Source organism: Euleptes europaea, chromosome 17 (genome assembly GCF_029931775.1).
Source record: "Euleptes europaea isolate rEulEur1 chromosome 17, rEulEur1.hap1, whole genome shotgun sequence".
In the NCBI taxonomy this organism is placed as follows: domain Eukaryota; kingdom Metazoa; phylum Chordata; class Lepidosauria; order Squamata; family Sphaerodactylidae; genus Euleptes; species Euleptes europaea.
Genome location: NC_079328.1, coordinates 11,199,960 through 11,226,752, shown reverse-complemented (window position 1 = coordinate 11,226,752; position 26,793 = coordinate 11,199,960). Strand labels below are relative to the sequence as shown.

At 42.9% G+C, this 26,793-nt stretch overlaps 1 protein-coding gene across 8 annotated transcripts in view; it reads left to right on the top strand.

Annotated features, from left to right (window-relative positions):
• Positions 1-3,398: 3,398 nt before the first annotated feature.
• The window catches only part of ANKHD1 (ankyrin repeat and KH domain containing 1), a 125,878-nt gene continuing 102,483 nt past the window's right edge, over positions 3,399-26,793 (top strand). For all 8 annotated transcript variants that reach the window (XM_056862630.1, XM_056862628.1, XM_056862625.1 and 5 more), the window contains exons 1-2: positions 3,399-3,845; positions 23,914-24,067. In XM_056862630.1, the coding sequence (XP_056718608.1) occupies positions 3,525-3,845; positions 23,914-24,067 (475 nt within the window). In that variant the 5' untranslated portion in view covers positions 3,399-3,524. The remainder of the gene's footprint in view (positions 3,846-23,913; positions 24,068-26,793) is intronic.

Here is a 26,793-nt window from a genome sequence, read left to right as displayed (position 1 = left end):
GCATACATGCCCATTCCCATAACACATAGAAGAATTCAGTTTGTCAACACACCCCAGAATTATTTAGCAATAGTTATTTCAGATGCCTTGCAGAGGCATAAAGATTAATTGAAGCGGAACAACGAGTAGGCCAAAGTTAAATGTGTGATGGCATCTACTTTTGGCACCTGGCTCAGAGGTTGTGAACACTTTCACAACTGGCCACTAAAAACTCCCACTTTTAACCCATGCGATATCAAAGCCTCTCTGGTTTTTACCAGACTTCAGGTGATTTGGGAGAGTGAATGCATAAAGCAAAAAAAGAAAAAGAAAAAAAAATGCACACTAACTTCTGAATGGGGGTGGGACCAAGAGAAAAACCCGTGACCACTAGACCTTGCTTTCCCCCTGTCGTTCCAGGATCCTTTCTCCTGACTCCTTAACACATACACCTTTCAGTTGTCTCCACTCTCACCTCCTTGAGGTGCCATTTTGAGTTGCTATGGCAACCACACACGCCACCCAAACACCACAGTTTTTATTTTCCAACGTCTGCACATTATTCTAACATTTCTGGAGTATATACACACAGATACACACACACATACATACAGTAGTAGAAAAGGGCAAGAGTCCAGTAGCACCTTAAAGACTAACAAAAATATTTTCTGGTAGGGTATGAGCTTTCGTGAGCTGTGGCTCACGAAAGCTCATACCCTACCAGAAAATATTTTTGTTAGTCTTTAAGGTGCTACTGGACTCTTGCCCTTTTCTACTACTGCAGACAGACTAACACGGCTACCCACTGTGAATTACATACATACAGAAATGTTAAAGAGTAATGTCTCTGCATGTAGTGTGGCGTATAGGAATAGTGGTGGTGTAGAGCGGTGGTTTGGAGCGGTGGAGTCTGGTCTGGAGAACCGGGTTGGATTCCCCACTCCTCCACATGAAACCAGCTGGGGGACCTTGGGCTAGTCACAGCTCTCTCCGCCCCACCTACCTCACAGGGCATCTGTTGTGGGGAGGGGAAGGCAATTGTAAGCCAGTTTGATTCTCCCTGATGTGGCAGAGAAAGTCGGCATATAAAAACCAACACTCCCTCTCTCTCTCTATATATATATACATTAAAATCTCCAGAAATGTTAGAGCAGGGGTGGGGAACGTCAGGCTCGGGGGCCGTTTAAGGCCCGCGAAATCATTTGGTCTGGCCCTTTGTGGCTCCTGGCTGATCTCTAGCTCAGAAGGATCTAAGGCTGGTGATCTGCCCCCTCCCACGGACAGGAATAGCCTCTATTCAAGACAGATGTGGGTTTGTTTTGCTGAGAAACCTTTCCCCCCCCCTTGCAGAAGAATTGTTAGCTATGGTGCTTGTAGGACCGCCCAAGAAACTGTGTTAATCCTTTCCCACCTGGGCCATGGAGAACCGTATTCCCTTTGTACTACAAGAAGGCTGGGGCGAAAGTGGCGAAAATGGAGGAGTTAAAGGAGGCAGGTCCAGAATGCGCGCGCGCGCGGGGGGGAGTTCTTAGCCAGTGTGTCCTCATTTCACCCCTGCAGGCAGAGGTAGCAGGAGCCGGCTGTTGAATCCGGCCCCGACCATGCAGAGCAGGAGCAACTCCGCCGTGCGGCTGGACGGCTACGCCTGGCTGGTGCAACAGACTATCCTGTGCCACCAGGTGGGCGAGTGCGCCACTAGTTGGATGCCTGCCTGCTTGCCCACGGGGGGGGGGGGGGGGCTCATTTGGGGCAGCTGCCTGCTTGGGCTTGGCCGGCTAATTTTTGATACTTTTGTATGGCCCGCGAATGATGTTATCAATATCCAAATGGCCCTTCATGGAAAAAAGGTTCCCCACCCGTTAGAGTAACATCTCTGCATGTAATCTCTCTCTCTATACCACTGGTTCCCAACCGGGGGTCTGTGGACCCCCCAGGGGTCGAGAACTAAATTAAGGGCCGCGAAACAAAGTTATAAACCCATAATAAATTAATATTTTCAATTAAAAGTTCTCTATTATATATATATATATATAGAGAGAGAGAGAGAGATAGATATATAGATAGACATATATATATATATATATATATATATAGATAGATATAGATAGAAATATATATAGATATATATATTCAAATATTATTCTAAGTTTAATGTTTAACTAACAGCTATGATTAAAGTTTATTTTCAAATTCTCTGCATTTTTATTTTGAACCTCGGGGTCCCTGCACCGAACAAAAAAGTCCTAGTGGCCCCTGGTCAAAAAAAGGTTGGGAACCCCTGCTCTATCCACATATTCAAATGCCCAGGAATGTTAAAAGAGTAATTTCTCTCCCTCCCCTTCCATCGGTCTCTATACGCCATGCTCTTTTTGTTAAGCAGGGGTTTCCTTCAGGAGTTTGGCTTCCCCACAACGGTCTCCTCGCGTGGATTTTGACATCTGCCCTTGGGCTGTCTGAGGCCAGAGGGGTCGGTGGTGGCTGCCTGGGAAGCCGCTGCAGGCCAGGCCATTGTCTGAGCCAGGGGAAGGAGCCCGTGGGGAGGCCTGGGGCGAAGGCGCCGGGGCCCGTGGAGAGGCGCCAGGAACGACCTTCCTCTGCCAGAGGCCTTGCAGCGCCCTGACCGCCTGGAGGGAAGGGGCGAGGGGAACGTGGCGCGTGCCCGACGGAGGGGCCTTGTGGGCTCCCCCTTGGGGGGCTTGGGGGTCGGGGCGGCCGAGGGGCCCCGTCCCCGGCATTGCGGCCGGCCGGCCTCCGAAGGCCGCGCTGGGAAAACCCTACAAAATGGCAACTCGGAAGGCTTTTCTATGGGATGGAGGTTAGCCGGGAAACAGCCTTCAGGCCCTCCGTGACTGACGTGCGCCGCGTCCAATCACGCTCCCGCTACGGAGAGCTTTGGACAGGGGTGAAGAGACAGGTGGGCTCTTAGAGGTGGGCCGCACGATTAACAGGCACGCCGCCCTTCCAATCAGTGCCTCCAGAACTGGAACGGGGGAGCCTGTTCTTGCTGACCGAGACCTTTGCTCGGAAAGGGAGAAAGGTGGGAACCGAAGGGGCGTCACCCAATCGCACGCCGCCAAGAGGAGCGCGGCAGGATTGACGCGTCCCCTGCGCAATGAAACGCATGAAAGCCTCGAGCGACTGTTCTCCTGGCCATTCAGCTCACCAAGTTCTGGAGTTTGTGCTTGATTGACACAGAAGCTACCCAATAGTCTCGAAGGAGTTTCAGGAAGCGACCGTACAAGTCCTAAGGTGGTAGGCGGGCTGTCCAAACCGCCCCAGCGTGTGCTCTCAAAGCATCTTGCTGGTGGGAGGGCGGAGGAGCGCGTGACGAGGGCCCAGACGGACGGGCGCCTGGGCCAATAGGACCCGGTCATCAGAGCGGCTTAGCCAATGGAAGCGGCGGAATGGGTTAGCGAGGGCATCGCAGCGGCCGTGGGTCAGGTAGGGTGTGAGAAGTTAGTGGCGCTGCTGCTGCTGTGAGGGGACGGAGACGGCGCTTCCCCCCCCTCCCCTCCTCCCGCGGCCTCAGCTCGGATCAGCGCGCGATGCTCACGGACGGCTCGGCCGCCCCGACCCCCGCCGGCGATGAGGAGATAGACCTGGTGACGCCCCGCGCCGCCCCGGCCGCCGCCGCCGCCGCCGAGGCCTCCACGGCCGGGCCTAACCCGCTCGGCTTGCGGGCCGTGCGCCTCTTCGGAGAGGCCGGGCCCTGCGGGCCGGCGGGCTCGGCAACAACTTCGGGAGAGGCCGGGGCCGCCGCTGCCGCCGCCGCCGCCGCCCTCGACTTCAAGCTGGCGGCTGCCGTGCTGAGGAGCGGAGGCGGCGGCGGCGGCGGGTCCGGCAGCGACGAGGACGAGGTCTCTGAGGTGAGAGAGAGAGAGGCAGAGGCGAGCCTTGGCCCTCGGGAGGGAGGGAGGGAGGGAGGGGGGTGAGAGGCGGAGGGCCGCCGCCGCCGTCGTCGTCTCCGTCTCGCCCCGAGCGGCTCCCTCCCGCGCTTGAGGACGGAGGCCGGCCCCGCCCGTCGGGCCCCGTAATCTCCCGGCAGGCCGGTCCGGGACATAAAGGAGGGCGGAGGCCCACCCAGGCGCGCCCCCCGCCCCACCCCGCCCGCCCGCGCCGCCTGGGATGCGCCGAGGGGCTTCCCCGGCTCCCTCGCGGGAGCCCCCCGGAGGCATCCCGAACGCCGCCGGCCTCTGCGCGGCTGCAGCGCTCTCCGCCCCCCCCCCCTCCTCGCTCAGTCCGGATGATGGCGGAAGCGATCTTCATTTTCTGCCCTACCTCCTCTCCTCTTCCCCCCGCCTCCGCCCGCGAGGACTTACTTTCCCGTGCAAAGTCTTGCTGATTGAATCCACGCTCCCCCCCCTCCCCACGACACGCGACGGAGGGGGGGGGATTCTCTATTTTAGGCCAGTAAGCCGTAAAAGCCCTTTTGACAGCTATTGCGCCTCGTCCCCATTGTTTTGCGGAGGGAGGGAGGGAGGGATGGAGGTCGTGATGGGGATTGCTGCCGTGGACGTGGCTTCTGTGGGTTGTGTAAATCTGCTGTTGTTCCAAACGAGGGCAACCTTCCATACTGGGTGTGTTGGGAATCCATCTGCAAAAGGTCCAGAAGTTTAGATAGGTTGGGAGCTGTCTGGTCTATTTTAATTAATGTGTCAGTTTCTGTATTCAAGTATAAGTGTGTACCAGTGGCACTAAAGGATTATATGTCAATCTTTTCATCTGTATATTTGTTTTTTATTTATACACACACACACACACACACACACTTGTTTTTAGTGTTTTAATGTTATGTAAATTGTCTAAAATATATACCTTATTGATTATCTGTTTTAAGAATTTCCTTCAGGTTTCTGGGCAAAACTGCAGGATTTATTTATTTATTTATTTTGTCACAAAGTGGGCAGGTGGGCTAATAAAAAATTGTTAATGGACTTATTTGCAATTCTGACTTACAGGTTTTATGTTAGTTAACTCTCTGCTGATGTAATCATAGTACATACTGTGTTTTTGTATCTGGATGTGTTATGTTCTTTGAAAAAAATTGTTTAACAGCCGCTAATTAAAAATAGTAACTTGATTTTGCTGGAGTTTAATTTAGATTTATTGCAGATAGTTTTAAAGCAGAATATAATGTGTGTTTCTTAGCCTACAGGATATTATTAGAATTTTGAGGGTTCCGTTTTCACAAAAAATGAATGTTTGTAGATGTGTTTGAAAAATTATAATTCATTTTATTCCAGGTAGTATTAAGTAAGTTTTAAAAGGTGGATCACTGTTTAAGAATCAGTATGTAGTGGATGATGTGACAGCATAACTAATACAGAAACAGCAAAGTAACATTGACCTCCTTTATTGTACCATCCATTTCTGCAACATGTCTGCCTATTGTTCAACATCCTTATTTCTGGCACAATGAAATGAACTTATTCCCTAACCAAGTGTCTTTCAAACCTTGTGCTTTCAGGGAATTCTTTCCACCCTGGCTTATCTGCAGAGGTGCCACAGAACTCGACTGTGTTGCAGAGGATTCTGGGACTGTACTGTAGCACATATTAGCATGCTGGCCAGGCCTCCCTCATTGTTGCCCTGAGGGATCCAAAGTAGACATGATAGTGTCAAGCCTGTTTACTTAATTCTGGGTCTTCCTCAAGCACACAAAGTGTGTATGATTTTTAAAGCAGAATGGGATGAGCAAGTGAGGGGAATGAAAATGTCTGTGCTCCCCTCAATTGCTTTTCTCCTGGTGTTTTTTAGTTTTGATGGTTTTTTTTGTAAGTATCCTTTGCGTAGCTTAATAGCAAAGTTCTAGGTGTAGAGAGAGACAGACTGCAGAGAGGTAAGTGAGAAATGGGTTGATTGACCCCTTGTGCCCTGAAAATTGGACCTCGATTCAGTATGTTAGTCCCAGGTTTGAACAAATAAATCTGCCACCCTCCTGTTTAGCTGGGCTGCCAAAATATGTAGAATATATCCATAGTGCACTGTGGGTTCCCATTGCAGGGGAAGATTGCTAATGATGGGTGTGCTGTCTTCCAGGGATGCTTGTTGTTACTGAGCATTTCATTGAGGAGAATCCCTGATGAGCTTTCAAGGAACTCTTGTCCCCCTAAACACAGTTTGAATATATCGCCTTAAGCAAATAAGGGTATTCTTTCCCTGTTCTTGCTCTTGTGTTAAACCCATCTCTTGCCAAAGATGCAAACAGCCAATTCCCTCAGTCTTGGTAACTGGAATTAAGTATCCACTGTAAATCAGAATGCTATGAAAATTATGTGAATTGAATGTTAATTTAGTTTCTGTACACATTTGGCGCTTAATCCTGGACAAATTACTCAATGCTGAGCTAAAGGTTTCTGTAGGTAGAGATACTGTGTAATGCTAAGGCCCAAAGAACATTCTAGGTCCTGAGGTTTTGCAAATTCAACTTTTTCCAGAATATGGGGGAAGAACTTCTCATGGAGATTGCAAGTCCTTTCCTTATGGGAAAAAAATTCAGAGCATGCAGACTGGAGTTTTGCCTGCATTGAGACCATATGGCAGTTAAACATCACAAAATACTAGTAAAAATCATGAGGAAAGCAATTGCCTCAGACTGGGATGGGAGAATAATTTTTCCTTAGTCTTGAAACTTGGATTGGGCAGCAAAAGTAGAATAAAAACCGTTCAAATAATGAAATGGTAGTGGTAGGGAACAGATAAGAACTGACCCAGGGAAACTGTCAGTAAAGAAAAAGAGGTGTCATAGTGAAATTAGTGGCAGGGTGAGGGGAAGTCAAAGGAAGTTATATATTGTAGAGGTTGTCAGGAGAAATGGGTGTATAATGTTGGGAGTGAAACACTTCTTTTTACAGAGGGGTGAATATCAGTCATTCACTTGGAAGAAAATAAAAGCGTACTTGGAAAGATGATTGGTGTGGGGGCCCAACCTACTGCTGCATGTCAGAGCAGGTTTGCCTCTGAATTGTTTCCATTTGGAGCCTGCTTGATGATCAGTGGCTCCCACTGGGGTCTGGGATAAAGTGGATCTCTGTAAATGGAGCTAGTAGATCATAGGGTAAATACCTGACATTTCTGATAACTTTCAGAAATTATGATCTGGGGTACACAAGCTGACAGCACTGAGAACAGTGTATTGTAGTTACTGCCTGTAAGTGTATCTTTACTTCATTGTGGAATTCTAGATGTTCATCTGCTGTGTTTTCCTCTCTTTGAGAACCACAACATATCAACAGAATGGATTGAGAATTGCTGTGGCACTTTCTCTAATGGTCTTCCGGGAGGTAACAATAATTGAAATGATCCTTCTACTAATCTGCATGTTGAGAGGCTGCCAGTGCAAGGAGGATATACATGCAACAGTAACATGCTAGTAGACTGTAATGAAAAATGAGGGCAAGCTGAATTTAAAAGGCATTCTAGTCTCCTGTGGCTCTGTTTATCAGTTATTTTATTCTAGCCGTTTCCCCATAATTAATGGCTTTATCATTTTTAAAAGGATAAGAGTGCATTTCCTTGCTCTGGAAAATAATTTTTTAAAATGTTTGTTTAGACTTCGACTTGCAAAAACTTCAGTGTATTTAGTTTAAGTTGAGTTATATTACTACAATTCTGCCAGGATTCAGTGCACTGAATATGAGAATAGCCCTTGAATGTTCTTTGGTGGTTATACAAATGTAAAAGATATTGACTTCTTAGGGCAGTACGTGATGGGGGCATGATTGGCCTAGGCTCCTGTGTATCCAGTTCAAGGTGTGGTTTTTTACTTAATGAAGGACCACACAATTGTAAATTCATATATAATTCCTGGACAACATCAGATTTTTAAGTATCTAGTAGACCGGGAACTTGAATTGTTCCACTCCATGTGATCTGTATGTTTGAGACTTTTTCCCTCTGTCTTGCTGCGATTGCTATGATACCTCTCCAGTTAAAGGAGTCATAGGTAGCAGGTGCTGGGGAACACTGTCCTCTGCATGGGATCCTGGAGAGTGCCTGCCTGTCAAAGTAAACATTCACTTGATGTAAGGCAGCTTCCTACGGTCATATATACATTGAGGGTACCTGATATACATATAATTTGACGCCTCGCCTTGGGGCCTTATGGAGAATATTTTGGTGGCTACACTTCCAGCATTGTTTGGATGTGTTTCCAGGCTTTTTTTTTTTTTTTAGTTATTCTGGGCATGAATTTGTGGATCTTAAAATAACATTGAGAATTCCCCAAAAACTTAACATGAATTTGTTTGTGAAGGAGAAATGAAAGCATTAAAATATCAATGCACAATAACTATTAATTAAACAGTAATATGCAAGATACTGACAAATATGTCACAAAATGGACAATCTGGTGTTCTGTGTACAGTTATGGCAGTTTGAATAAAAAACATTTTCCCAGTATAAAGCCTGCTTTAAAAGTATTCTTCACCTACATTTGAATATTTGTAGTAATGTCCACATAGTACCACAACATGAAGCCCATCTTTGAAGTGCTTTTCCCCCCAGTTGCAAGTCAGAACAATGTTAGCAGCTGATAGCAGGTTTGCTTCTATTATCTAGTATTTTGGAGTAGAGACCGCTTGAATTCTCCTTAAAATTCAGTGAATATTTCCCCCATAACTGTCTCAATGTAATAGGGACTAATTTTCTACCTATTTGGTTATTTTGTATTTTATGCACTGCATCAGCAATGTTTTCTTTATTTCCACAAAAATAATACCTTAGGAGTTTTTCTTTAAGGCTCATGCAAATTTTAATATTTTGCCCTATTAATATATTTCCATTGATTTGGATGAGTTGCTAGTAAAGTCCATGTTTTTAGTCTGTTGGCAAGATCAGAGAGAACATACCCAATGGTTGATAAATAAGTCTACATTTGGGTACGCTTGTTACAATTGTTAGCTCCAGTCAGTTTCAGAGATACTTCTAGGATGTAAAAACTGGGGATAGTGCTGTTTCCATTTGTAACTTGATAAACAGTTTTAAAATTGCATCATTAAGTCTTCAAGTGAATGATTTTAAATTTATTGTGATACAATGTAGTCAGTAGGGAAGATTGGAAAACAAAGAATGGCTTTGCCAATGTAGGACTGAGGATTGCCTAACCATGGTTAAGCAGTTGGCACCAGTTCCTTTCTTCTGTAACACAAATCCTACACACCCTCCCCCTCCTTAACCTCATTTAAGTGTTCTTAACAGTAACCTGAACTCAGCTGCCCTCATAGCTTGGTTGAGAGGGAACCCTTGGCTAGCCTTACCTGGAGTCAGTAGCAGTGCCACAGTAACATTTAACCATGCTTAAAGCTAGCAGGGGAAGAGTTGGGGAACATGCACAGTGAGGAGGGAGTACATTATTTCTCAGCTTGTTCCTGGTTGCATAAGCATGGTTAATTGACATTGTTTTGTCTGCAATAGTTTAGAATATTTTTATAATTATCCCACTATTATAATTGATCTTGTAGGTGCTTTTCTTTCTTTGGGCTTGATGTAGGGATTTTCCATATTAGAATGAAATATGTGTACTCAATTCATAGCATGCTAAGTGAGCTACCTGATACTTTATACAACATGGCATTATGTTTTTGTTAGTATTTGGCTCTACCTTACTGAACATCACCTGTTCTTGCAGTGTAATATTGAAGGCTTCAAGGTACACTAACTGTATTATCATTTTCAGTTCCTGATTTTATTCCGGTAGCATTTTTTAAAATTGTGTGTGTGTGTGGGGGGGGGGGAATTGCCCAAAAATCAAAAACAGCCATGCATAGCCCCAAAATACAATCAGAAGTACACCTTGGCCAAGTGAAGAGTTAAACTATGCGAAGTAGAAATATCACTGATGTTAAACGTGGGAAAGGTCAAGGCGGACACTAATTAAAAAGGCACTCAATGATTTGGAACCTACCAAAAATCCCTGCTGCTAGATGTGCGATGTTGGGCAAAAACCTTCCAGAAAAATTTCCAATGTTATATTTTTCTGTGGAAAGTTTTCCATCTAGCACCGTGTTGGCGAACCTATGGCACGGGTGCCACTTCCGGCACTCGTAGCCCTCTCTGCCGGCACGCGCGGTTCCTCCAAGTCGCTGGCCTTTCCGGCTCTGCCCTGCCCCGGATGGGGGAGGCTGTAGCCCAGGGGTGGGGAACCTCCGACATGATTGGCGGTGGCCCCCGGACTCTCCCACAGAAGCTGCCGCCATTGCCGCCACTGGAACGTGCATGGCCGGCCAGGTGGGTGGGAGAGCGGGGAACAGAAGCTGAGCGCTCACACTCGGCATGGCTGGCGGCTTCTCCGGCGCCCTCTGGGCCTGTGCGGGTGGAGGGGCGCGGCTGGCCGGTGGGTGCGAAGGAGGCGTCCTCTGCCCTACCCTGCTCGCCTCTCACAAGCCTGCCGCCGCCGCCACGCCCCACCGAGTGGCAAATCCAAGGCAAAACCTCCCATGCATAAATGGCCTCTTTCTTTTTCTGTCTCCCTCTGTCCTTTTCTTTCCCTACTTTTCTTTCTCTTCCTTGCTCCATTTCCTTCTCCCTTTCTCTCTCTTTTTCTTTCTTTCTCTCCCTCCCTTCCTTCCCTTTCCTTCTCCCTTCCCTTCTTTCCTTCCTTCATTCCCTCCAGCGGCTTCTCCGGCGCCCTCTGGGTCTGTGCGGGCGGAGGGGTGTGCAGTCCTATTCCACCTTTGAAGTGCCCACAAGCCATCCTTCAAACACCTTTCCATTTGTCTTGATGTGTAGAGAGAAAACACTAAGGAACTAGTTGCCAATCTCCAGGCACTAGCTGGAGATCTCCTGCTATTACAAGTGATCTCCAACCAATAGAGATCAGTTCCTCTGGAAAAAATTGCCACTTTGGCAATTGGACTCTATGGCACTGAAGTCCTTCCCCAAACCCCGCCCTCCTCAGGCGCCACCCCAAAAACCTCCCACTCATGGCGAAGAGGAACTTGGCAACCCTAGCCTCTCCCTCTGGGCCCCCTCTGGGGGTGGTATTCAGGTTAAATTGCCGCATTGGCACTCGGCGATAAATAAGTGGGTTTTTGGTTGCAGTTTGGGCACTCGGTCTCTAAAAGGTTCGCCATCACTGATCTAGCATATATAAAAATAGTCTGTCTATAGTTATCAGGGCTGTTGTGCTGCAAATCAGACATGTTTGATGGGCTAAATGTGGGATCTTGCCTTTTGCTAATATTGCTATTTTGCAAACATTTAAATTTAAATGTTTAAATTATTTATTTAAATTTGAATCACATTTAGATTTTTCCAGAGAACCTACATCACTGATATATTCGCTACTTCTTCCCCTCCTATTGCAGCCCAAAATCCCCCCAAAATGCTGCTGGGTGGGGTAGAGGGGACCACCAGAAAAAACAGGGGGTGTTGCCCCCCGAGTTCATGGAAAGGATTGGCAAGATTCGACCCGTTGCTTATGTATGTACCTGCATCATGAAGCCATTGATGAGTTATGACTGCAACAAAAATAATAGTAAATAGATTTACAACTCAATGTTTGCTTAACCTCTGCAGGTACAGGTATTTACTGTCTCATTTTTTATCCTTTTTTTCCTCCAAACATCAAAGACAAAACATTGCTCAGTTTGTTCTTTGTGATCTTGGCTGACTTTGAGTAAATATAACATGATTTTTACAGTAATAGGGGTATTACTGCTTCTCACTGTCCTATAATACTAGAACTCAGGAGCATCCTGTGAAGTTGTTGACAAATAGGTTCAGGACAGACAAAAAAAAATACTTTACTCAATGAGTAATGAAACTGTGGAATTCACTGCCAGTGGAAGTAATAATGGCCATGAGCATAGATAGTTTAAAAAGGAGATTAGACATATTCATGCAGGAGAGGTTCATTAATGGCTACTAGCCATGGTGACTGAAAAGAGCCTTCATATTCACAGGCAGCTTACCTCTGGATGCCAGTGCTGGAAGGCAGCAGCAGGAGACTGCCTCAGCCTGCATGCCTTGTTCATTTGGCCCTCCAAAGCATGTGATTGGCCACTGCATGAAGCAGGATGCTGGGTTAGATGCACTGTTAAAGCAAGTGAAACAGTTCAACATATGTGATTTATTCTAGTAGGCTTGGATTGCTGCTGGCTGTTTCACCACACACACACACACACACACAATATCCTGAGGCTGCTTCAAGTGAAGGATGAGCACATATGCCAGAAAATTCTTTTTCTTCTGGAATGTGGGCCTCTTTTAACAAGTATGTTAATCTCCTAATTTCCATAGGAGTGACTAAAAAAGGCAGGTTTCACTCATTATTGGGACACTATCAATTTTTAGCTTGTTGAATGTTGTGGAAAGAACTCCACAATCCTTATATCCACTCACCGATTGGTGGGGGGGATTGAAGCCCAGTTCCCTTTTGTGTTTGTATACTAATGCAGATTGCATTTTAAGCTTAAGCTCCTTCCCCAGTCAAAGGGTTTGAAGGTGACAGTCCCCATATCTCTGCAGTTTTCACTTAGGTTCCCAGCTGTCATTATGTAACCCTGAAGCTCACAACTTTCCTTCAAGTCCCATGTTGATTCAAGTGTATGAAAGGGCAATGGAATTCTTCCTTGAGTATTCTGTCACATGTATAGCTTGACTCTGTGATGAATTGCTGCCCTCTGAGGAAAGCCTTAGTACCTAAGTTGTGACTGTTGTGTATTAATCTCTATCACTTGGGCAGTGTTTGTACCAAATTGCAGCTCTCCCTATGGTCTGAACATACTGTAACCACTTAGGGTGCTCTTAATGGGGAAGGTGTACAGGCTTCTCTTACAGTCAATGTGCATTGCTCTAGGTATGTACTAGATTTCATTTTGCACTCTGATATGAAAGTATCCAGTACATTTTGGAGTAAATCTTGGATCTTTTGAGGTAAAAATGTAGCAAGATGGCCTTTTCAATTTCATCTAGTAATGAAGGTGCTTTTGCGTACGCATACCGCATTTCAGAGTTGTAGCGTATGGTCAAATATATTAAAAACTCAGTATCACCATCAGTTGCTGAGTGTATCTAACATATTTAGTAAAGTGGGTGGCTCATGCCAGTCACAAAAGCAGTGTCAAGTCAAGTTTATTAATACGGTTGACTGACCAATCACATGCCAGCACATCAAAATTTCCAGATACAATAGTTTTGCACCGCAGAATCACAGACTTCCCGTACATATAAAGGTGTAAGGTCAATAAAAGCAACCCCTGGATAGAATTATCACATTAAAATTGATAAAATTGTAAAATATTCTAGCAATCATTCTCTGATAAAGCTCTGCGTATTTTAATAGCAACAGCGCAGAACTTGAACTCAAAAGCAGTGAAACAAGACTACTCAGAGACAATGTTTGATTTCTCTGTACTTAATCTCTCCCGATATGCGGGAAAAAGTGGCATCATAACCCCTCCCCATAGCCTGATGAAGGCTGAGTATAGAAGAAGAAGAGTTGGTCTTTGCCCCTCTTTTTCTCTACCTTTAAAGAGTCTCAAAGTGGCTTACAATTGCCTTCCCCTCCCCACGACACCTTGTGAGGTAGGTGGGGCTGAGAGAGTTTGGAGAGAACTGTGACTAGCCCAAGGTCACCCAGCAGGCTTCGTTTGTAGGAGTGGGGAAGCAAAGATGGTTCTCCTAATTAGAGCCTGCCGCTGATGTGAAGGAGTGGGAATCAAACCCGATTATCCACTGCTCTTAACCACTACACCAACAACCCATCACTACACCAATACAGAGAGCCAGTGATGTGAGTTTTTTTGGGGGAGGGGTCCAGTGCCTTAAATAGAACATACCATTGAACATTTATTCTACTGTATCTTTAATAAACCGAATAAACCAGATTTCAAAAGTACCTCATCAATTTTGTCTTAACAGCAACCTATATTAGAGCTGAAATATTTGATTAGGAAAAATTAAGCAAATGTGGTTTAACTGTTACATTGAAACAGATTCAAAGCTTTATGTGAAAATTGTTTATATCATAGTAATACCTGTAGAATTTCATAACAATATAGCATGTACTTTCCTTAAATTTAAAGGGGAAAAAACATCTATGAAAACTGTTCACTCACCAATTTTAGCACATCCAAAGAACTGTGTGATATCTCATGGCTGTATTGTCCACCACAGAGTTCAGTTTTCCACAGAGATCCCTGGGCTACCTCAGTTTTACTTGTCTCCATCATTACTGCAGAGTTCTATATCAGATTGGTGATTACATTGTGGGAGAGGAGATGTATAATCAAGAATTTTAGCTCTGGTTTTGATTTGACCTATACAGCCAATTAGGTAAATGACTTTTAAAATGTTTTCTCTCACACAATTCCTGGCAGTAGTCACGTGAAATATATTTATTACAATTTTGAAACTGCCAGTTTTGCCTAGTATTGTATTGGCGATGGAATCATCAATGAATGTTTGGAAATAGAAATTTTTCCACCGTGATTCTTTACTGAGAACAGTTGAGTGTTGAAAGTGAAAAAAATAGCTGGGGAAGAGAAATTGGCTTGCTCATGCTCTTGATATTTTACAAAATCTTGGGTGGGGGGGAACTACTTGCATTGTTGCCTTCTCCCCCTTGATTCTGTGTGCCCTCCAGCATGTATCATGTTTGCAATTCTATATGTAGTTCTGTATTTTCTTTTTTTTTAAAGTATATTCCTTATAAGCCTGTGGTTTGGATGGTGGGATCTCTTAACGTAACGGTCTCTGTGCCCTGTCTTTGCTCCCTCTGACATCATCAGTAGCACATGGGGTAGAACTTAAAAAATGGAGTGGGAGGTTGGAGAGACAATCTGGTCTCTCCCCACCCATCTTTTTTTTCCTGAGCTTATTCCAAAGTGAACATAGTGGGAATGAGGATGGAGACAACTCACCCATTATTCACTTCCTGTGTGGAAAGGGTATTCTTCTGGCTGTCAGCATTCAATGATGTGGGGTAGAAAATTTTCCAATGCTATATATTTCTATGGAAAAATGTTTGCCCCACGTATTATAAATATAGTCTGTTTAGCTATAGTTGTCAAGGCTGTTGTGCTGCAAATCATGTTAGATGGACTAAATATGGGACATGAATCATGGATAAACCCCAGTACTTGTACATGGTGTATTTGCCTCCTTTTGCTGACATTATATAAATATTTAAATTATTTATTTAAATTTGAATAAGAAAAATTTCCAGAATTTTTTATCAGAAAACCCACATCACTGCCAGCACTGCTTGGGAGATCCACTCTGTTGCGTTTTAGAAGAGCTCATGTCAGAATGAAGTGGTTGATGGAGAAGATTATTCAGTTAGATAAGAACAGATTTGTGTAGCATTCCACTATTCCAGAGTGCAGCTTTGTTGTGATGGCACCAAGACAAGTGAAAGTACATGTAATGCATTGAATTTGCAGCATCTCTTGCCAGAAATTTTGGATCCAAATCAAATGTGGTAGAATGTTATGAACACCAGTATTAATTGAAGGTTCACTCTTAATATCTAATTGGGGGAGAAATGTTACATCTGTGTTGGATCCTGGAACTTGTCACTGTGTCTTGTTTTTTTGGGGGGGATTAATCAGTGACAATGAATAATATCAAACGTATTATGAGAGATTCTCTCACTTAAATTTAGAAAGTTTCTGATGAGAAATGTACACTTGTAGCACACTAGTAAATTCATGCCGTGGTGGGAGGGGGGATGTATATGAACAGCACAGAGAATCCATATATTCTGGGGGTGCCTGTGATGTGCCTGCACAGAGATAGACTGCAGCACCATTCCTAGCTCATCAGGCCAGCCTCACATTTTTTAGTGCAGGGGAATTCGTGTTTTAATATGCTGTCCTGCAACGTAAATTCAAACAAGCCTGCTCCTCTACCATTCTTCAGTGTACTTTTATTCTCCTATCCCTGGACATGTACATGTTCACTGGTGGCAGCTGCTGCTGGTAGCATAGTAGTGACTAAGAGCAGGAGGAGAGGTACCTCCAAAGCTGCTTCAGCCATGAACTTAACTAGGCAGACTTACTGTGAGATAATGGCACTTCTCCATAATACTGGCCAACCTTTAGGTCACTGCAAGTATTACTGAGTGCAGGCCTTCACACATTTTCTTGGACCCTAGTAGCCAGCCGAAAAATGTAGGAGCCAGACTCATTTTTCAGCCTTCAGGGTTTTGTATTGTATTTTAATGACCATATGGTCTGGTTTCTGCTATAGATGTAAAATTTCCAGACGTTTAGAAGCTGCAAGAAAATGTTGTTTTCCCTCATTTTTTTTCTTGGAGGGGGTATATTTTTGGGGAAAGTGAAATATAGTACTTAATTTCCTGTCAAACCTAACTAATGCTTAAAAAACACAAGTGTATAATTTGTAACTCACAGCTCAATCCTGAGCCTTGCGGCGGGTAGGGACAACATAGCCGTGGCACTTCCACAGCGCCTCCAAAGAGGTTCCCCGTCTCCCTTTCAAAAACAGTTTTAAAAAATGGGACTTCCCTCCCCTCCCATAGAAAACAGCAATGCTGTGCCAGGAAAAACCTGGCGCAACAACACTGTTGTTCAAGGGAGTATTCCCGGGCTGGAGGGGATTTGGAAGCTGACTACCATCAGCTCCGCCCCCTGGGAACGCCCCCCCCCCAATGCTGGTGCCGCATTTCTCTTCTGGGATTTAGGTCCCGGAGAGACTGCTGCGTCGGAGGAGCAGTATGTAGCTCCGCGGCACTCAGGCATTGACGGAACTGCCCCTGCCGCCAGCGTAAGTTCCTCTTATTCCGTGATAAAAGGCCACTTACTGGCAGTGGGGTCATGCTGCCTCCAGACCACTTTTAGCCCCCCACCTCAGGAATGGGCTGTCAGAATATAAAATTGTACTACTTGACATACATACGGAATTTGAAATTATAAATGCCATGGTATTTCATAAGCAAAATTACCATTGTACCCAATATTTCAGACAGAGCTGCAGTCTGCTGTGCCCTATGCTATCTTTATTTTGTCATGTGAGAGGCAGGAAAAGAATGAAACTTGGAGGAAGAAAAAACAAATTCAGCCGTAAACAAATAGTGTATTATGTAGACAGCAACACATACAGTAACAATAGAAAGGGTTACCAGTTTCTCATCATTTCATTATTTGTTTAAAAAACTCAATTTAATTGAATGTTAGAGCTATCATAGGAAGCAGCTCGCTAAGAAATGAATTCATTTATCACCATTAAATGATATAAAGTTTTTTTTTGAAAATTTTATTGGTTTTTATAATATAAATTTTCCATGTTAACAAACAACAATAAAAGTAATATAGAAAATTAAGTCATAAGTAATGTTGTTATAATTATTTAAGTACTTAATAAAATAAAAAAACAAAGGAAAATTTGTTGACTTCCCCATCACCTCCGTCCGCCTCTTAATAAAGTATTCTATCCCGTCGTGATATAGTCTGATCTTAATTACTCTTATATCTCAGTTAAATTTCAATCACAATATTCTGTTAATATAATTAATTACACTTCTTTATATTAGCAATGTCATCTAGATCAGATTAAAAGGTACTCTTCCATTTTTCCCAGTCCTAGTTCATATTCACAATATTTCATCCAAGCCTCCCATTCCCCCATAAATTGAACATTGTCCTTTTGGTTTAAAGTGGCTGTAGGTTTTGCCATTTCCACCAGTTCAAACATTTTCATAATCCAGTCTTCTTTCCCAGGGGTGTCTGCCCCTTTCCATTTTGCTGCATAGAGCAATCTTGCAGCTGTTGTCGCATAGATCAAAAAAGTCCTTTGAATTAACAAGTCATCAGGTATCATGCTTAATAGCATCATTTCTGGTGTTTTGGGTATATTTTTTTGTACTATTAGTCTTAATTCATTATAAATCATATCCCAAAAATCCTTAGCTTTATCACAAGTCCACCACATATGATAAAAAGAACCAACTTCTTTATTACATTTCCAACATTTAGGGGATGTCACTTTATAAATCCTTGCAATCTTCTTAGGTGTTAAATGCCATCTATACATCATTTTATATATATTTTCTCGAATTGACTGCGCATTTATTCCTTTCAGGTCTTTCACCCATAATCTTTCCCATTTATTTAAAGCAATATCATGTCCCACAGTTTGAGCCCAGTTAATCATTGTTGGTTTAATTATTTCCTGCTCACAATAAATTGTTAAAAGAAGATTATACATTTTAGAAATCAGTTGAGTGTTATTATCTAATAACATCCTGTGAAAAGGCGATTTCTCTTTAGAAAATCCATTCTTCATATCTTGTGTAAATACTGATTTAATTTGATAATATTGAAGCCATTGTAAATCGTCTTTAAGTAGCTGAAAGTCTTTTAGTGAGCTTTTTTTCCCTTCCCAGTTAATTAACTCTTGGTAGGTGATAAATTTGTCCAATCTAAGTGGGCGTAATGTCAACATTTCTTGAGGTGATATCCACATCGGTGTTACTGGTTCAAGAATATGTTTATATCTCATCCAAGTATGAAATAAGGAGGACCTGATTATATGGTTACGAAATGATGCTTGTATCTTAATTTTCCCATACCACAAATAGCCATGCCATCCACTTATATTGTTAAAACCTTCAAGATCTAACAAACGCAAGTTAGATAAGTTCATCTAGTCCTTTAGCCATACTAAAGCGGCCGCTTCAGCATAAAGTTGAAAATTAGGTAATGCTAAACGTCCTCTAACTTTAGAGTCCACCAAGTGTTTGTAAGCAATCCTCGGCTTTTTCCCTTGCCAGATGAAATTTAATACGTCTTTCCTCCAAGTATCAAAATATTTAACATGTGATATTATAGGCAGATTTTGGAATAAGAAAAGCATCCTTGGTAAAATATTCATTTGGACTGTTGATATACGTCCCAAAAGTGACAGCTTTTTATTTGACCAAATGATCATGTTCGTTTTTATTTTATCCCATAATTTAAGATAGTTATTAGTTATCAATTCTTCTTCGCAGAGATCCAGATTCCCAAATATTTGACCTTATTAGCCTTGTCCCAACCTGTATGTGATATAAATTCCTGCTGTTCCATTTCTGGTAAATTCTTAAATATTGTCTTTGTTTTTTCTTGGTTAACTTTAAACCCCGATACACTTCCAAAGTCGTCCAAAGTTTCCAGCAATATCTTCATTGATTGTGTTGGGTTCTCCAAAATTAACAGAAGGTCATCCGCAAAAGCTCTCAGTTTAAATTCATGTTTTTTAATTTTTAATCCGTGAATGCCCTCCATACTCCTTAGCTTACAACATAGTGATTCCAACAACAACAAAAATAGTAATGGAGACAGGGGACATCCCTGTCTAGTTCCTTTCTTGATTGAACAATTATCAGACATCGATTCATTCACCAAAATTTTTGCCTGTTTGGATGTGTATATGGCCGATATACCTCTCAAGAAGCGGTCTCCAAAATTTAATTTTTCCAATATCTTTTTCATAAAATCCCAGGAGACCATATCAAAAGCTTTCTCTGCATCCAAGAATACAAAGGCCGCCGTTTGTTGAATATTCTGGTCATAATATTCCAATGAGTCTAATAAAACTCTTATCTTTAATTTGCCTTCCTGGAACAAAACCTGCTTGGTCTTCATGTATAAGGTCCTTAATAAAATGCTTTATCCTATTCGATAAGACCGAAGCATAGATCTTATAATCCACATTTAACAGCGAGATAGGTCTATAGTTTGAAGTTTTTTCTGGATCTCTTCCTTCCTTAGGTATCAACGATATAAATGCATGTGACCAAGTCTCTGGGGATGCTCCCTTATCCAAAATTGTATTACAAAGTAATACAAAAAAATTCACTGAATTGTCACTGAATGTTTTATAAAATAGTGCAGTAATTCCATCTGGTCCTGGTGTCTTATCCGTTTTTTGTTTCATTATTGCTTCTTGTAGTTCCTCCTTTGTAATTGGAGCATCTATCCATTCTTGTTGGGGCTTTGAAAGGACATTCATCTGTATTGAATTTAAAAACTTGTCTATTTTCTTTTTTGAGATATTTTCTTTCTGCTATAACTTAGTATAGAATGAAACAAATTCTTTTTGTATATCCGTAGTTGTATAAACTGGTCCTTTAGCGGATTGAATTTTGGTTATAATCTTCTTTTGAAATGAATCTTTCAGTTGGGTTGCTAAAAATTTTCCAGGTTTATTAGCATGTTCAAAGTATTTTTGTTTAGCAGATTTTAAATTTTTGTTCATTTCCTCCATTATTATCAAATTTAGTTGGTGTTTAGATACAGAGATCTTCATTTGTATGTCATTTTTCTCTTCTTCATATAGAGCCATAACCAGTTTTTGCTCCAAATTTTGTAAATCCCAGAGTATATTATTGGTGAGTTGTAGTTGGGTTTTCTTCCACGCCGTGTGTTTCTGTATCATGAATCCTCTTAGAACAGCTTTGAATGCATCCCAAACTGTATTTAGAGAAGTTTCCCCATTAAGATTGAGTTCAAAAAAATCTTTAATTAGGTCCGGTAGTTCTTTTTGAATCTTGTTATCCTTTAAAAGTTTATCATTTAATCGCCATCTAAATGCTTGTTTATTGTTCCATTCAAATGTAATTGGATTGTGATCAGAAAAAGTTCTTGGTACAATTTGAATTTTACGTAATTGCGTAAAAATAGATTTACTAGCCCATATCATATCTATCCTTGAGTGTGCATCATGTCTTGCTGAATAATAAGTATATATAAAGTTAACATATAAACACCGGATGAAAAGAGAGTCATCCACATGCATTTTTGTCACAAAACAAAATCCTCTGATATGCAGTGATAAGCTTTGTACCTTTGTTGAGAGATCTGCAAGAGGCACTACAATAAAATAATTGCAGAAAATACTAGGGAAATAATGAATGGGACCATGAATTTTAAAGGCAAGCACCTAAGAACATCTAAAATTAATAATTTCTAGCATTTTTGTGCTTTGGGTTATATTTTCCACCCCAAGACCATACCTCTGATTTGAGGCAAATATTACGAATGGACATCAGTTTGTCATGAAGAGCAACTTAAAAGGCTTTCCTGGAGCAGTGTTTATGAAAAAAACTCATGGGGTGTTTCTTCCTATCCCAATAAATGGGCTATAGAAAAAAAACTACCCCATTGGCAGAAGTTATTTTTTTACCACATGATTTTTCTGTTTGCAGAAAGAAAAATGTAAGTGGCGGTACTTTGGGGACATTAATTCACAGTGGGTAGCCGTGTTAGTCTGTCTGCACTAGTAGAAAAGGGCAAGAGTCCAGTAGCACCTTAAAGACTAACAAAAATACCCTACCAGAAAATATTTTTGTTAGTCTTTAAGGTGCTACTGGACTCTTGCCCTTTTCTACTTTTGGGGACATTGTTTACAGGAGAATGCCCTAAGAAGAAAAGACTCTAGTGCCACTTTTCTCTGCATTCTGGTATTTTAGCAAAATCTTGTTGGAGTAGATAACTCACCCAAAGTGCAGTTTGAGAGTTAAATGCTCAAAAGTGCTATATAAATGTTTTATGACACTTGCCCACTTTATTTTAAACTCAGGTCCATCCTTTATTTTCAGTAGGCCAAGGAAGCAGCTTTCTTCTCTTTAAGGCCTGTACGTGTTCCGACGTACTTGTTTACTTCTACTTCCCTAGGAATTTACTGATTTTCCTTCATGCTAAGCAATAAAGGTAGAGCCTGAAATGCCTTTTGGGTGACCTGTTTTCAGGGAGTGTGAAGAAATCAAAGTCTGCATGAGTCTCAGCCTCATAAGGCAACTGAATGTGTTAGTGGCATGGAGGTATTGCAGAGTTAGTTGGAAACCTAGATTTGGAGTGTAGAACTGGGCAATGAGGGCTTTGATGACCATCAGCCCATAATCTGTATGTAGTGGTTTAAAGTGGTCTTTTCCCTGGTGAAGCCCTGTGGCCCATCCCTCTTTCCCAACTGAGATTGAGCTCTTCTCCAGAGCTGAAATTGTCATCTCCTCTTGACCTTAGCAACAGTTGCTCTCACAGTGTCCAACACTATAGTTGGAAGAGGGCAGGTGCAGCACCAGGTTTGTTCCAAACTGATATTGTGCTGCTACCTCCTTTAGGGATGGGAGTAGAACTCTCATCCCACTTCCTATAATGATGAGAGCGGAAATCCTTGCCATTGAAGGACCATAGCACTGTGGAGCTGGAAGGACCCTAAGTATCACCAAGACTTCTCTCCCCCCCATCTGCATTGAAATAAATTTTTATAACAAAATCCTCACTACAGTTTATGATGGAAAAGGGGGGTGTAAGTACATATATGGTGGTGCTGTGGGAAAGAAGATTGTATAGCAAGCAGCACATATGCAGTCATACCCTCCCAGATGACTTGGAGAAAGTCATACCATATACTGCTTGGAAGAATAAAAACACATTAGGTTCACTTATTAGCAAACTATAATATCCCTTCTTAAACACACAATTGGTGGACAGACGCTGTATGTGAAATTGAAGTCCATCCAATGTGCCTGTGGAGGATTTCTTGCAGTAGGAGATGGCTGCAGAGTGGGCTGCAAGCAGTAGACAAAGACTTGCTTTGGAACTTCTGCTTCAGAAACTAATTTGATTAAAAATGCTTTATTATTAGCATGACAAGATAACAGGTTCTTCCAAAGCAAATCAGAGGAACAGTCCCTGTTGAATGAGGAAGCCCTCCCTTCCTGCCAAGAGGACTTCCATCCAATTTAACTGTGTGTGTCCATTTCACAGTTCTTACACAGAAAATGGCAATGATTGCACATTTATTCTTTTTACTTTCAAATTGCTGTTCAAGGCAGGGCATTCAAAATTATATTTATGGTCATCACCTTGCTACATTTGAATACTCAAAGCTAGTTTTTCCTAAGGAATTGCCTGTTCTGGAGCCAACAGTTCTTCAGTGTTTGAAGTATGAGTACAGTTCTTCCTTTTTGTAGTATGCTAGGGAGATTGCTGTTTGACAGCCTGATGGTTTTTTCTAATAAGAATGATTTCTGTGCTAGTCAGATATTACTTTTCTAAGAACAGGGATGTTTGCATTGCAGCCTCACAAGCACAAAACCTATCAAAGATATCTCTGAAAAGGGGGTCCTGTTTCTCCCTACCATCTGCCCCTTATCTAAAGCCGTGAAAGCAGTCTCTTCTCTAAACTCATTTTTGGTATGTCCTGTCTCAAAGTGTCAGCATCCCTAAGTGGCCTTTGACCTTTACTCATTCTGAAATATTTTCTTGCTTTAATTGTGTTAGTTGCTGTAGACCTTGCAGACTGCCAAGACAGATTTAACATCTAGATTAGGAGAGTGTTGGAACTTCAGCTGTGAAACTGATCTCCGAGAGTATTCAAGCACAGAATGGCCAAACATGCAATGTTTATAGTTTAAAATAATCCCATTTCTCATTACTGAATGGACGCCCTGAACTTGGAAATATTAATTCTGTGCTTGGTAACCTGGATAAAGATGTGTCGTTAGTTCTAAGAAAGTTTGTCTTTTTGTTTTGTGTCCTGGGATGAAGGATAAAAACGCACTTATTAAAACTGCTTTTCTGCAGATTAATTTTCCCTCAGAAATTATCAGCCTGGAGTATGGGATGTTGTTTGGGAGCCAGACGGTTTGTCCTAATGGTTATATCGCCTGTATGATGTCAGTGTGAAGGGTTCATGGGTCCTGCATCGCCAAGGAGGACCAGCAAGTTCAGCAGGGTTGCAGGTGGTGATCTGCATTATGTCTGCAATGCTGGTGTAGAATAGTACAGTTTATGCTATTAAATCTGACTAATTGTATTCAACTAGTAGCTCGACCTGAAATCTCAAGCTTTAATGTTTATCCTGGAAATCATATCCATGAAACAGCTGTCAAATATGTAGCCTTAGCATAGCACCTCCAGATTTACTGTGGTTTATGGTAAATTGTTAAAATGCATCAGGAATAATAACTTCTATTTCTCTATATAGGTTGAGTCATTTATTTTGGACCAAGAAGATCTGGATAACCCAGTGCTCAAAACAACATCAGAGATATTTTTGTCAAGTGCTGCTGAAGGAGCAGACCTACGAACAGTGGATCCGGAAACTCAAGCAAGGCTAGAAGCCTTGCTGGAAGCAGCAGGTAGTCTTTTTCTTTTTTAATTATGCAATATCTTTTGAGGGGAGAACAATTACTTAAAACAAATGTTACCACATTGTGTGATCACACAGGAACCTGAAGCTAAAAACTGGAATCGATGGGGTTGTATCCAAGGGTCTGGGTCCATCAGCAGAAAGTTGCTTTTGCTAGTGGAGGGGGAGGGGGTGGCCTGATTTTTACTGATTTCCCTTCCCATTGTAGACCCTCATATTATATCTTGCACTGTTCCTCAGGTCCCCTGAACCTGAGGCCAGTGTTATGAAGGGTGCATTGGGTTGCAGCAGGAGGGGAAAGATGGAAACGTTCTGAGCTTGGTGAAGGGTTGGATGCAACTGTGATAGGTGTCTAGAACAGAACTTTTTAAGAGACCTCCAGAAAAAGTAAATAGAAGACATAGTAGCAGCGATTCTGAATTTAAATTATACTGAGTTTAAATTATACTGGAAGTGAGTTTGGGGACATCAGAATAGTATACTTGAAATTGCCTGAAACAAAACAGTTTATTATGAAACACATTTCCTAAAAGTGAACATGAATTTATTCTTTAAGCGTGATAAAGGCTTGTGAAGTAGTAGTGTGATAGAGCATACGCAGGTTGCCATGAAAGTTCATGTCTAGCTATAAGTGGCTCATGGTTGGTTGCAGCATAAAGATAATGAATTGGTGTTGGTAATTGTGAAAATATGCAGTATGCAAGCCAGGAATTGGAGATAGTATGGCAAGTAACTAGTTAAGAAATGAATTCATTTACCACCACTGAATGGTGTAAAGTCAACCTATAAACAAGCAATAAAAAGAACTTCATCCACATTTATTTTTATGTCATAGAATAAAATATTCTGATGCAAAATCTGTGCACTTGAACTGAGAATTTCCAGGAAATGCTACACTAAAATCCTTGCTAAACTTAGTAGTGCGACAATGAAATTTCTAGGCTACATGGCAGCCTGGCACCTGGAATTTGTTGGGCCCTACACGAAGATGGCTGTAGTGCACTAAAGTAATATTCGGATAGGGAACAGTTTAAAGAGCAGCTCAATCAGATGTGACATCAAAATGAGACTATATTACAAGTTATATTCAACCCTGTACTGCAAAAAAATTAACTAGCTGGTTAAACTGTTGCTCTTATTCATAAAATTACAGTGGTGTGTAAATATGTATATATAAATAGGGTCTCTTTCCACCTTGAAGATAGTGCAAATGTGGTCAAGGCTGGAGACGATGGTAACATTAAATAATTAACAGTCATTAATACAATGGAAAGTTAGTGTTGATGTTTATAAATAAACTGCAAAGCTAGGCAGACCAACTAATCAGTAAGAATCTTCAGATTCACAAAAGAGTTGCGTGGCATTTAAAAAATGAACAGTTTATAGCATAAGCTTTCAAGGGATAGAATAGAAGCCATGGGGAAGAACTCTTTTTTTTCCGAGGAAGGGGGGAATTAGAAACCTTGGTGGAAATGGACATATGTGCAATACTTATTTTCCTGTCAAACCTAGATATATTTTAATACTTTAATGACATACATGATTCATTTATAACTTAGCATATAAAACTGCTATTTGGCATATTTATGCAATTTAAATGCTAAATTACAAATATACCCACTTTTAGAGAGAGCTGCATACTGCTGCATCCTATGCTGCTTTAGCACATGTATCTTAACATTTGCCATCTAGGAAGTAAAAAAAAAATAGAAATTAGAAAACAGATTGCATAGTAAACAAAAAACAATTATTTGGACAGAAATGGTCTAATACCGTGTTGGCGAACCTATGGCACGCGTGCCCGACCTGGCACGCGTAGCCCTCTCTGCCGGCACGCGGGTAAGTGGCTCGGGACGGGACCGAAAGTCCAGGCGGGCGAGGCAGCGACGGATGGAAGCGGTGGAGAGAGAGCCAGCCCGCTTCCCGAGGGACGGGGCGAGGAACCGGCAAGCCAGCAGCCAGGAAAAGACGGAGCGCAGAGACGCGGCGGCGCGCTGCCGCACCCCAGCTGTAGCCCCGCCGCCCGGTCGCGCCTGCGCCAGTCAGAGGACTTGGCTGGGGGCGTGGGGAGGAGGGCAGGATGTCCCGCCCCCAAGACCTTATTAGGGCTGAAACATCCTGCCCTCCTCCCCACGCCCCCAGCCAAGTCCTCTGACTGGCGCAGGCGCGACCGGGCGGCGGGGCTACAGCTGGGGTGCGGCAGCGCGCCGCCGCGTCTCTGCGCTCCGTCTTTTCCTGGCTGCTGGCTTGCCGGTTCCTCGCCCCGTCCCTCGGGAAGCGGGCTGGCTCTCTCTCCACCGCTTCCATCCGTCGCTGCCTCGCCCGCCTGGACTTTCGGTCCCGTCCCGAGCCACTTACCCGCATGCCGGCAGAGGAGGCTCCACCCCCACCAAAGGTCGACCACGAAGCCTCTCCTCACCGCCCCATTTCTGGTTTATTCCCCCCACACACACACACACAAGAGAGGTGGTGTGTGAGGTAAAGCGCCACCCTCCCCCTCCCCTCACAGCGCGGCCGGGTTTTGAATGCGCGCTCGAGGGCCGGCAGCGCCAAGGCGGGCGGCGAGGAGGAGGTCGGGGCTCGGGGTGGGGGGTGGGGAAAGCAATGTTTGATTCAAAACTCTGCATGGGGGGTTATTGGCCATTTATGAATGGGAGGTTTTGCATTGGATTTGCCATTCAGATGCACATTTTCCCCATCCAGATCCTCAGAACT